Consider the following 12,212-nt stretch of genomic DNA (forward strand, 5'->3'; position numbering starts at 1 on the left):
CCTGTATTGCTCTAGTGACAAAAGTTTTTTCTGATCCAGTGACTATGCCCAATATTTCCATGACAAGGAAGGTTCATGTTTGCATTGAATATAAAGGAAATTATTAAAGATGCAATATTCTATAAAATGTACTGTTGGCATATGACTAAAGATACACTTTGGGGCACATTTACTAAGCTCGAGTGAAGGATTCGAATGAAAAAAACGTTGAATTTCCAAGGTTTTTTTTGGGTACTTCGACCATCCAATAGGCTACTACGACCTTCGACTTTGGTTCGAACTAAAAATTGTTCGACTATTCGATAGACGAAGTACTGTCTCTTTAAAAAATAATTCGGCAGTTTAAACCTACCGAGGTACAATGTTAGCCTATGGGGACCTTCCCCATCACTTTTCTAACCTTTATTTGATCGAAGAAAAATCCTTCGATCGATCGCTTAAATCGTTCGATTAGAAGGATTTTATCGTTCGATCGAACGATTTTTACTTCGATCGATCGAATATCGAATTCGATGGATTTAAATTTGAGGGTCGAATTCGAGGGTTTATTAACCCTCGATATTCGACCCTTGATAAATGTGCCCCTTTGTGTGTCACATTGATATAAATTGAAAATGTACTAACCTTTATATAGTGACATTAGACATTGTTCAAATGTTGCTTTTCATTCTCTCTCTTTAGTAAATGTAAATACCATAATCTGAGGTTTCAAATACAGTGAAATTTTCATTTCATGGATAATACAGTAAGTAACTCAAGTTATTTGATAACAGCATTAATATGTATTTTTGTACATAAATATATATATATATATACTGTAAACATTGTTACTTTGATATTCATATAAATGTTTCTGTAAAACATTTCTTTGGAATATATCTATATGCTTTATCTGTGATTCCCTGCAGTGCATTATCCAGATGTTACTTGGCAATTGCACCGCTCGTGCTCCAATACATAGTCAAAGGTTACACCATGCTGTAGTTCTGCAACATCTGAGTATCAAAAATTAAAAAAACACAGCTACATGTGTTTTAGTTTATGCCATTTAGTTACTGAACATTGTGAACATTGTGGAGGGAGCCTGTGATTGTGCTTAACTGTCCTTAATCCTATCTAGATGTTGAACATTTGATTGGATATAGCAGAACAATCACAATAAACCATAGGTTGTCAATTTTCTTGTAAAAGGGACAGTTACCAAAAAGGGACAGTTAGCAATGAGAGATTTTTCTTTCTTCTGTTTTCTGTGTCCCTTTGAGATTATGCACAATGTGAAATCAGGCCAAATTGAGTCCTTATAGGATAAGTAAACCTTATTGCTCAGCACCCTGAGCAATTTTACATTTCATTTTTTTCAAGGTTTATTTATCCTTTCAGGGCCATCCTAGAAGAAAGAAAAATGAAGTCCCTCTTTGGTGACTGTCTTTTTTAAAAGAAAATTGTCAACCTTTGTATATAGCAATCACTAAAAACCAATCGAATAGGAATAAGCAGTCTACAGAGCCATCTACAATTTCCAGTTGTTTCCATAAACTCACAAGCTTTTTATGAGCTATCAGCAGCTCTGAGCCATTCCTAGAAATATCCACAACTTCCACCCCTACCCAAAACTATCTTGAGGTTCCTACTATTCCCAAAACTATTGATGCTCACAGAGCGGATTTTGGCTCCTGCGTTTTGGTGCCAAAAGCGTGTTCCTATACCTTGCCCAACGTAATGGTTCCAAATGCATGCAAGGAACAAGGCTAGTTTCAGCCCCATCTGGCATTAGCCTACAGTTTAAGAGCAGTTGGGGGGTTGCAGATAACTCTTGGTTGAGAGACGCAAAAGTTTTGGGATTGATAGAGAACTGAATATAGTTTTGGGTAAAGGTGGAAGCTGTAGATATTTCTGGGAATGGCTCAGAGGTGGTCATACCTTGTCTGGTATCAGCCTTAAGGTGGCCACGAGATACAGGAAGAAACAATAGTATTATACCTGTATCTGACGATTCAGCACTAACAATGGCTGATGTTCGGGTGCCTTCAAAGGTGCCCGATCAAAATTTTCCGGCCAGTCCAATCGACTAGCGACTGATATGCAAGTCTTCTGCTGATATCGGTCAGCTCGTCTCCCACCATACACGCATCAAATATTGTATGAAAATGTCTTTCGTAAGATATTATCGGTGCGTCTATGGCCACCTTTAAGCTGTTGTTGTGAGAGAGGATGTCCATTGAGCTCTCATTCTATATCCGTTTTCTTTCAGAATACCTTATATTACTGTTCTTTGCTGTTGGGAATGTCACATTATATAGGGTTTACCATTAGCTTTAGATAAGCTGACGTAGTATACTACATATTGCTTAGCTGCTACATGGTTCAGGCAAAGAGATGAAATTGGCTCCCTTTCAAAAGGGCATAAAATTAGTGGAGAACAAGCACCACCTCCACATTAATGCAAGAACTTTACATTTCCTTTCCAGTAGGATATTTTTAGGGGTTCTTAATATTAAGAAAACATACACCTGTCATCTTCAGGTATAATATTTAGTTTTCTTAACTAAAAACATCCAAACGTGTCCATATACCATTGTTTCCTCAGATACTTTCTGTCCTCAGGTGTCTCCATTGAAATGTGTTGTTCAGTCCAAAGTCCTCCTTCTCCTGCTCTTTGGCCAACTCAATAAACACCTGGTAGTGAAAACACACAACAACAAAAAAATTACCCTGACAACTTTTGCACACAGTGAGCTATAGGTTATTATGCCCATGGGAAACCATAGACGCGTAACTAGAAACTGACATCAGGAAATACCAATGGGAAATGTCGGGAACAGACATCAACGTTATTGTGGGCACTGAATTCCTACATGAAATTTATTTGATCCAGGTGGAATGATGGTTTTGGTTTGTATAGGTGGCCATAGACGCACAGAATTCCTACATGAAATTTATTGGATCCAGGTGGAATGATGGTTTTGGTTTCTAAAGGTGGCCATAGACGCACAGAATTCCTACATGAAATATCGTTCAAAACAAATTTTCGTATAATATTCAATGTCTGTATGGTGGGAGATGAGCCAACCTATATCGGCAGAAGACTTGGATATCAGTCAGCACTTCGATCCGGCTGGCCGAAAAAATTTGATTGGGCGCCTTTGAAGGCACCTGAACATCGCCCATTGCTAGTGCTGAATCATCAGATAGAGGTAGAATTCTATTGTTTCTACCTGTATATCCGACGACTCAGCTCTACACGTGTGTATTGAAATGAACAATCTTTCCTGGAATGATCGTAATTGTTACGTTTATGCCACCTTAAGTCTGAAATATGACACTTAAATGAATAGCCCTGTTCTGCATAATTCTAGTGGGCTTACTTGTGATCTTCGAAACACTCGTGTCAGCCATAACCATCTAATGCTGTCACAAGCTTAATTCATATCCCCTCATAAAGTAAATTTGCATCCCCCAAAGAAAGCATCATTGGATAGAAGTATGGCAGAAATCTAGTTATAGACACACACTTCTATTTCCCAGGACCTAAAATATTACCTGTTCCAAGGTCGACTGGGAGAAGCTGTATTCCTCAATGTTATAGGCACGTTTCGCTATAAGCATAAGATAACACAATTAGTGATTTTTTTTATATGCGTCGTTTATAATTCTCCATTGTACCATAAATAAATAACAAAAATAAGGTACATATTCTGGTGCCATACACTAGAGGGCCCATTTACTTAGCTCGAATGAAGGAATAGAATAAAAAAAACCTTCGAATTTCGAATGATTTTTTTGGCTACATCGACCATCGAATTGGCTACTTCGACCTTCGACTACGACTTTGAATCAAACTAAAAATCATTCGACTATTCGATAGTCAAAGTACCGTCTCATTGAAAAAACTTCGACCCCCTACTTCGCCGCCTAAAACCTACCGAGGTGCCATGTTAGCATATGGGGAAGGTCCCCATAGGCTTGTTATAAATTTTTAGGTAGAAGAAAAATCATTTGATCGATGGATTAAAATCCTTCGATTTTTCGTTCGATCGAACGATTTGCAGTAAATACTTCGATATTCGAAGTCGAAGGATTTACATGCGGCAGTCCAATATCGAGGGATAATTAACCCTCGATATTCGCCCCTATGTAAATCTGCCCCTAGTTCAATTAAGTTCTCAGTCTGCCCTGAGGGGCTGCAGGGGATCATTAAGATTAATGATGGACCCATAAAAAACTTGACCAAGGCCTATTTTTCTGCTTCCCAAATGATTTAGACTAAAGGGCAGACTAAAATCAGTTAGCAAACAAGCTCACAATCAATCACGAAATTGATAATTGATAAAGGGCCGGTTGGGCTCGAAACGTTGCCTTTGCATATGGGCTTAATAAAAGTTTGAATTTTGCACATTACTTCAATTGGATCCGGTGTGCTGCTGTTTTTTTCCTTAAAATCAGTTAGCAAACAAGCTGTCATGTGATGAATGTAAAAAACACCTATCATGTCATAGCAAACACAAATTAAAATGCAGCATGTATGTATGTATTCCTACAGTAGTAAAAACAAATAGTATAGGACCTGTACCCTCGATGGTAAGTGCAGAGAACCACAGGCACAGAGATAGTTAGAAACGAGACTTATTTGAAGGCTTACCTTCCTCCAGCAGTAGAAAAACTTGAGACAAGGACTGCACATTATCCTTGGGAATCTTATACACAAGCAGGGAAGAGAATCTGTAAGGTATGAAAACATTATCATATTCATTGCATTCACTCATCTGTCAGAATCTATACAATGTGTGTGTCTTTTTGTCATAAGAATTGCCCTCTGCTCCCTGTACATGTAATTTAGTTACCATAAAGTATCAGGAATATATGAGATTCTGCACAACATACAGGTTCTCAGCCTTTGTCTAGACTGCCTTCAAAGTTGAAAAATAATGTGAGAAATGGTGCTAGAGCATTCAAAATTGCAAAATTTCACCCCTAAGAGCATATTTGCCAATTACTCACGCAGTACTATTTGATTCCAGTACACCTTGCATGCCCTTGGTCTTCCTTCCTTACATTACATATAGGGGATTTAGACCCTTTTGCTGATAGTGTTAGTGTCATTGCATTCCAGGGAGGATGAAATTGAAAGATGGACAGGAACCAAAATCATGAAGCTTTGCACCTTGCCCCTATAAATTCTTATCTCTCGGTTCATCAGTGCAGTACCACAAGTTTTTTACATTTTTTACATTAAGAATTTTGGCCAGTTAACTTCTGAACTATATTAACACCTAAAATAATGTCACATGATTCGTCAGACAGAAAATATTTGCAAATTAGCATCAGACTGAAGGGTCCGAGGCCCACCGGGGATTCTGACATATGGGCCCCCTCTAGGCCCTCCCCGCAAGTATCTGTTTTCTCAATTGGGGCTGGAGGAGAGCAAGATCAGAGGGGAGTGTGGGCAGCATAAAGGTGCGGGTCTGGGGGGGTTTTTTTGGTATCCTGCCGGCCCAGTCCATCCCCAATGCAAATAATGGGAGATACTCTTTTTTCTTTGGAAACGTTTATCTTTTTTTTTGAGTAGACAAAACAGCTCTGCCGGCATAAAAAGTCTCACTGTTCACTATGTGAGTTACCTGTCCTGCCTGGCTGCATGAGGGAATATCCGTATTATCTCCTTGTGAATCTGATCCACTTGGTGAGACTCTTTTACTTTAATCTCAAGGAGATAGCCTTTTCCAAACTTGCTCTTCAGCTGTTGGATTGATCCAATGCACCTGAAATCAGTATAATAAAAACCAATAATATGAAGACGTGGAAAATATCAGTCAAATTGTCTGTATCCCCCAGCAAGGAGCTGTCTATTTTTTGGGGAATTTCTAATGGTACAGAATGAGCAGGCAGACCCACTCTATTACATTTGCAGCTCTCCTGTTTGAATAGGATGTGGTAAAGCTCTCAGTGACCTACCCTTTACTGTTAACTGAACTAGGGGAGCCCTAGGAAGTGTCACAATGATGACCATCATTTTATGATGATCTAGGCCAGGCATGTCCAAAGTGAAGCCCGGGGGCCAATTGCGGCCCGTTTTCAAATTTACACCTGCCCTCAGCCTCCATTATGAAATTAATAATAATGAGGCCCCCCAGCTGTGTGCTGAAGGTATTAGCAATAGACACGTACTGGCACATACTGACGCGCCGCTCTCGCATACTTCTTTAGGGCTGAAGGTGTCAATAGACGTACTGACGTGCCAGTACAGTAAATTACATGGCAGTACGTGTCTATTGTCAACACCTTCAGCACACAGGCAGCAGTATAGACCAAGTGGCAGATCATTTCACTAATGTGCCCAAATATTACTGCTACATGTTAATGGTTCAAAGAATGTCGGGCTGAATGGTTGTCCCCCACACATTTTCACCTCATCAAATCTGGCCCTCGTTGCAAAAAGTTTGGGCTCCCCTGATCTAGGCTAATAATGTATGAACATTATAAGAAGAATAAAATATCTTATTTACATCATAACCAATCTCTCACCTGATCTTCCCAGACACCATGATAGCCACCCGGTCACAAACAGCCTCAGCTTCCTCCATGTAGTGAGTGGTCAGAATTGCCCCTCTGTCTTTATTTTTGAAAGCTGCTCTTATTGCACTCCTTAAGCAAGAATACAGTTACCCATTAATGTCTGAGCCTTCTGTATTGTACCAATACTGAGCAAACTTTTTGTTATGTACTGATGAGTTTTTTAGGAAGTAAAGCCTTATCATGATGCAGCTTAAAAAACTTGATGATGAAAAAAACTTGCAAAATATTGTCCTACCATAAAACAGGTTTGCTAACAAGAGAGAATTGTATTTGAATAATGGGCAGAATGTAAGGTGTCAGTTATGAAGACAGGTCGTACTCCACTATTTTATCTCATGTGCCTTAAACATAGTAGTTAGGCTGAAAAAACATCCATCAACCTTGTCTATATAAAATCTGCCTAATTGCTAGTTGATCCAGAGGATGACAAAAAAAAAAACATTGAAGCTTCTCCAGTTTGCCTCAGAGGGGAAAAAAAATCCTGACTCCAAGATAGAAATCAGACGAATTTCTGGATCACCTTGTACTATGAGCTATCTTCCATAGTCCTGTATTCACTCACTTGCTCCAAACCCTTCATGTAAAAAAACCTTCCGAATATTAAGATGGAACCTCCGTTCTAATTGGAATGGGTGCACGTGTCTGCTGGAAGGAAGATTATTATATGATCCCCTTATATATTTATACATAGTTACCATATCACCCCTTAACCCCCTCTTCTCCAGGATGAACAACCCCAACTTGGCCTCATAGCTAAGATTTTTCATACCTTTGATCAGCTTAGTTGCCCTTCTCTGTACCCTCTCTAATTCAATAATATCCTGTTTAAGCACTGGGTACCAAAACTGCACAGTATATTCTATATAGGGCAGCACCAGCGCTCTGTACAGTTAAATAATTACCCTTTCCTTCCTTTACTTACCAAAGACGCTGCTGACCTTTGGGGTCCAACCCAGTAGAAGGTTCATCCAGAAGGACAATATTGGGGTTACCTAACATGCTTATGGCAAAGCACACCTATGAAAAGAGGACAATTCAGGCGTTTTTTTATTGTATATGTAATTTGTTTTAGGCTTAAAAACCACAAATTAACACAAACACCTAGTAAAGGACACTGTCGCAAATAAAAAGGCAGCCATTATAAATGTATTTCTCTATATGTAGTCAGCATATTTACGACAAATATGAATTTTTAGTACAGTGTAAAAAGTTTTGCTACTGCTCTAGAGGTTCTCACCTGTAATTTTTGTTTCTTACCTAATTAAATTCATATATATAATATATTTTTAAAGGGGTGGTTCACCTTATAGTTCTTTTAGTATGTTACAGAGTGAGCAACATTTCAACTGGCCTTCATTTTTTTTTTTTTATAGTTTGTCTTCTTCTTCTGACTCTTTCCAGCTTTTAAATGGGGGTCATTGACCCCATCTAAAAAACAAATGCTCTGTAAGGCTACAAATTTAATGCATTGCTACTTTTTCAATGCATGGTTGCTAGTGTAATTTGAACCCTAGCAACCAGATTGCCGAAACTGCAGACAGGAGAGCTGCCAAATAGTGATCCCCAATCAGTAGCTCATGAGCAACATGTTGCTCTCCAACCCCTTGGATGTTGCTCCCAGGGTCCTTTAAAGCAGCTGCTTATTTTTGAATTCCAAGCTTGAAAGCAAGTTTTAATTGCATAAAAACTAAGTATAGTGCCAAGTAGAACATCTTGTAGGCTTCCAGTCCACATAGGGGCTAACAAATAGCCAATCACAGCCCTTATTTTGCATTCCAAGGGACTTTTTCATGCTTTTGTTGCTCCCCAACTCTTTTTACATTTGAATGTGGCTCATGGGTAAAAAGGGTTGGGGACCCCTGCTCTACATCATACTAAAAGTTAACACAAATGCAAAGAATCCCTTTAATCAGTATGTTTTTAAGATCAGGAATGTTTTATAGTACAAAGATGTCAGATGTCAAGGTTGGAGGTACAAGACCTAGTTAAACAGAAAAATTACAATCAAATTATGTTTAATATGTTAACTGTTAAGTTATCAGACTCAGGTGGTGCTGGGTGCCTATGGGGGAGGGGGGGTGACAACTATTGGCCAATTTCAGTGCATGTGAGCAATACAGATCATCTTCTCAAAAGTATGGGAGGGCACTCAAACATGCTGTGGAGCCAGTAATTTATTTTTTTCTCCACTTAGTGGCAGAAATGTAAGTATGTTCAAGCTAAACTGCTTTGTAGAAACCCTTAATGAGATACTGATATTAGTGATTATCTGCTTTCACTCTATAACATGGCATATCATAACCTTTTTCTTATACAAACAAATGTGACCTATGAATGCATCTAACATGCCAAATCTTATTTCATAATGTATAAGAGAAACTTGATCTTTATTTGTGGGTTTGAGCAGAGCAGACATAACCTTTGTCCTAGATCTGTTCTGGTGTATCTGCCCCCATCCCACAAAAAATACACAGTACTGTCGCCAGGGTAAAGACTCTCTGCTTGTGATACATATAGCAAAAAACGGTTTACTATACTCGGTAGAATTTGTAACTGCCAATGTACTAAAAGATGTTTGTATTGGAATTTACCCATCTCAACTCCCAGCACCTCTGCTAAATGTGCCACCAAAGCAGCAACATTGGAATAGTGGATTATATGTTCACCTTTCTGGACACGCCAAGAGACAGTTTTCTGGCTGCTTTTTCCATATGCTCTTTAAGCTCCAAGGCTTCGGCAATTCTGGAATATTAAGGCATAGGAAATAGAATGAGCTAAGCATTTGGTTACAATGTTTTAGAAAGTATTAATATGTATACAATATCTGGAGGATGGCACACCACTTAAATTCATAACTCGGGTGCACGGTAACGTTTCATACAGCATTCAAAAAGACTAGCAGCTCCAGGATTTTACAGATATATATATTTATATACAGTAGATATACAAAGTCGATTGCGGCACTCTCAGCATTTAGTGTTTAATCAGCAGGATTTTATTTATATCAACGTTTCTTTAGAAGTAAAGACACAAACAACCAGAGCCCACAGTAGTGCAGTTTGGGACTTGCACATATATATATATATATATATTTTTTTTCAATCAGGGCAGCACTCCGCTTTCCTGGGTGCACAGTAAGAAGTTCGATGTATGCTTAAAAGACCAGCAACACCGGTATTTCTTATGATCAAAATGAATGTATTATAAGGTGCATGTACAGCCGATGTGACGTTTCGGTCCCATCAGGGATCTTTCTCAAGGCCTTAACATTCATTTTGATCATAAGAAATACCGGTGTTGCTGGTCTTTTTAGCATATAAATGTATTCAAATTATATTTATTGTGTACAAAAAAACAACGTTTCGGCCCCCATTGGGGCCTTTTTCAATGGGGGCCGAAACGTCGGATTTTTGTACACAATAAATAGAATTTGAATATTGCAAGAAAAGGGATGCGGTCTTTTCAATAATTATATGCATAAAGCTTTGGACCTTGCACCCGAATTGAATAAGTCCGGTTCTTGAGTGCGGCTGCTATAAGTGAACTGTATCTATCTATCTCTATATATATATATAGTGGATAATGTACCCCCTACTGTAATTTATAAAGATATTATGTTACCGAGGAGTTATGTGACCATATAAAAGCACGAGGCCGCAGGCCGAGTGCTTTTATACAGGTCACATAACTCCGAGGTGACTATTAATATCTTTATAAATTTTCAGTGGGGGGTACATTATTCATTATAATCTACAATTTCTGGGTTCAGTTTGTACTTTCTAACGAGTTCTTTGCTTTTTAAATTATGCCGTACTTTAGTATATTTAGCTGGGTACCTTTATTTCTTCTTGCTATGGTCATGTCACATGTGTGTTGCAGCTGGGATGTAGTTGTTTCCTTTTTTTCTTCACATGATTCCTCTCCTTTTTTGCACCCCCCCTCTGCATTACCAAAGTCTCCTCCCCTTTGTATACACTACCTGGAGTCTCTCTCACCCTCCCTTTACATTATCTAAGTCTCGCTCCGCCTCCCATCCACTCTGAAGGCTAGCTCCCGCACTGTGTGACATTTTCTTTCACTGCATCACAGACGGGTGAAGGCAAGGGAAGGAGGCGGATCGAGTCTTCAGAGAGTGGACGGGAGGTGGAGCGAGACTTTGGAAGGGTGAGGGAGGGGGAGCGAGACTTCAGATAGTTGATGCGAGGGGGAGTGAAAATGGAGAAGAGAAACGCTAGTGAGGCAGCTGCAGATTTTTTACTGGAGTGAGATCTGCTATGAAGGAAAGAGAAGCCGAAGGGAGGGGGTGGAGCGCGTTGTGGGAGGTAAGCAAATGCAGAGCCGAAAGCTATAGTGGTGGGAAGATCGGGTAGAGGCGATGGCAGCAGCTGCGAGTGCTGTCCCTTTAAGTTTATAAACGGCGCGTTCTGGCGTCAGAACGCGCCGTTTATAAGGATATAATTTACAGTCTGGTCCCATTGGGAAATGACCAGACTGTAGATTATATATACATACACACACATATATACACACACACAGGGCAACCATCAGAATTTTTTAAAAAAAGGTTAAAAAATAAAAATAAAAATGTTGTTCGGCATGATTCAGTTCATTTTTTAGCATGGATTGATCATACTTCAAGGGGGCCCGGCTAATCCAGAAAATGCCCCCTTTACATATAGAAGCCATAGGGCCTGGAACAATTGTCCCCCGAGTGCCCCTTGATGACGGACCTGTTTACACATGGTGGTAAATTCATATGTAAGAGAGGAATGACCCATTCACATTTAAGTGAGAAAACCAAGCAAATAAGTATAAATACCGTCTGATTGCAACACCAGCATCTTCCTTCTTCATGCCCTTAACAGCTGCATAGATCTCCAGATGTTCTTTCACTGTGAGATTGGGCCATAGAGAATTGTTTTGGGGACAGTAGCCAAGAATACCAGGGGACTCGGCTGGGACATTCCCGCAGAGTACTACCTGAAAGGAATTGAATACTTGAGATCTGAAGTTTTTTGGGATAATGGATATATATATATATATATATATATATATATATATATATAAAAATATTCCTGCCTTAAGTCTACCAAACAGTATTTTAACCATTAAACCCAAATTTTTTGTCTCCAATACGGATAAATTATATCTTAATTGGGACCACATAGAAGGTAAGGTAGTGTTTTATTATCGGAGAGAAAAAAGAAATATCTTTTAAAAATGTTAATTATCTGATTACAATGGAGTCTATGGAAAGTTTGCAAATGGCCTTCCCATAATTCAAAGCATTCAGGCTTTGTCTATGGATACCATTGCCTGGTGCCAAGTGAACTGATCATTAATACCATTATTGCCCCCGCACATATTTGTGCCTGGATTTCAGTGACATTTTTTGCAGTTATTGATGTTTGCCATGTCACACAAATGTCTCACTGTAAGGGACTGCTTAGCATTCTGGTTACCTCTCCTGCAGTTGGCTTCACTTCTCCAGCCAGCATGTACATGGATGTGGTTTTTCCAGCTCCGTTGGGTCCTAACAATCCCAGGACCTCACCTTAAAAGAACAGTAGATTCAAATAAAAATGGGAGAAGTGCAAGCTTTGGCAATTTGTTCACATGTCTGTATGAGCTTATATGAT

General features: G+C 39.1%; 1 protein-coding gene across 1 annotated transcript in view; it reads right to left on the bottom strand.

The window, feature by feature from the left end:
* The window catches only part of LOC108701783 (ABC-type organic anion transporter ABCA8-like), a 114,029-nt gene that overhangs the window by 28,131 nt on the left and 73,686 nt on the right, over positions 1 to 12,212 (bottom strand). Inside the window, exons 31-39 of the mRNA XM_041577471.1 lie at positions 12,036 to 12,127; positions 11,393 to 11,553; positions 9,240 to 9,315; positions 7,496 to 7,590; positions 6,523 to 6,642; positions 5,619 to 5,759; positions 4,640 to 4,719; positions 3,541 to 3,596; positions 2,574 to 2,676 (exon numbers count right to left, since the gene is read on the bottom strand). Of these exons, the coding sequence (XP_041433405.1) occupies positions 2,584 to 2,676; positions 3,541 to 3,596; positions 4,640 to 4,719; positions 5,619 to 5,759; positions 6,523 to 6,642; positions 7,496 to 7,590; positions 9,240 to 9,315; positions 11,393 to 11,553; positions 12,036 to 12,127 (914 nt within the window). The 3' untranslated portion in view covers positions 2,574 to 2,583. The remainder of the gene's footprint in view (positions 1 to 2,573; positions 2,677 to 3,540; positions 3,597 to 4,639; positions 4,720 to 5,618; positions 5,760 to 6,522; positions 6,643 to 7,495; positions 7,591 to 9,239; positions 9,316 to 11,392; positions 11,554 to 12,035; positions 12,128 to 12,212) is intronic.

The sequence above is a fragment of the Xenopus laevis genome, chromosome 9_10L (assembly GCF_017654675.1).
Source record: "Xenopus laevis strain J_2021 chromosome 9_10L, Xenopus_laevis_v10.1, whole genome shotgun sequence".
In the NCBI taxonomy this organism is placed as follows: domain Eukaryota; kingdom Metazoa; phylum Chordata; class Amphibia; order Anura; family Pipidae; genus Xenopus; species Xenopus laevis.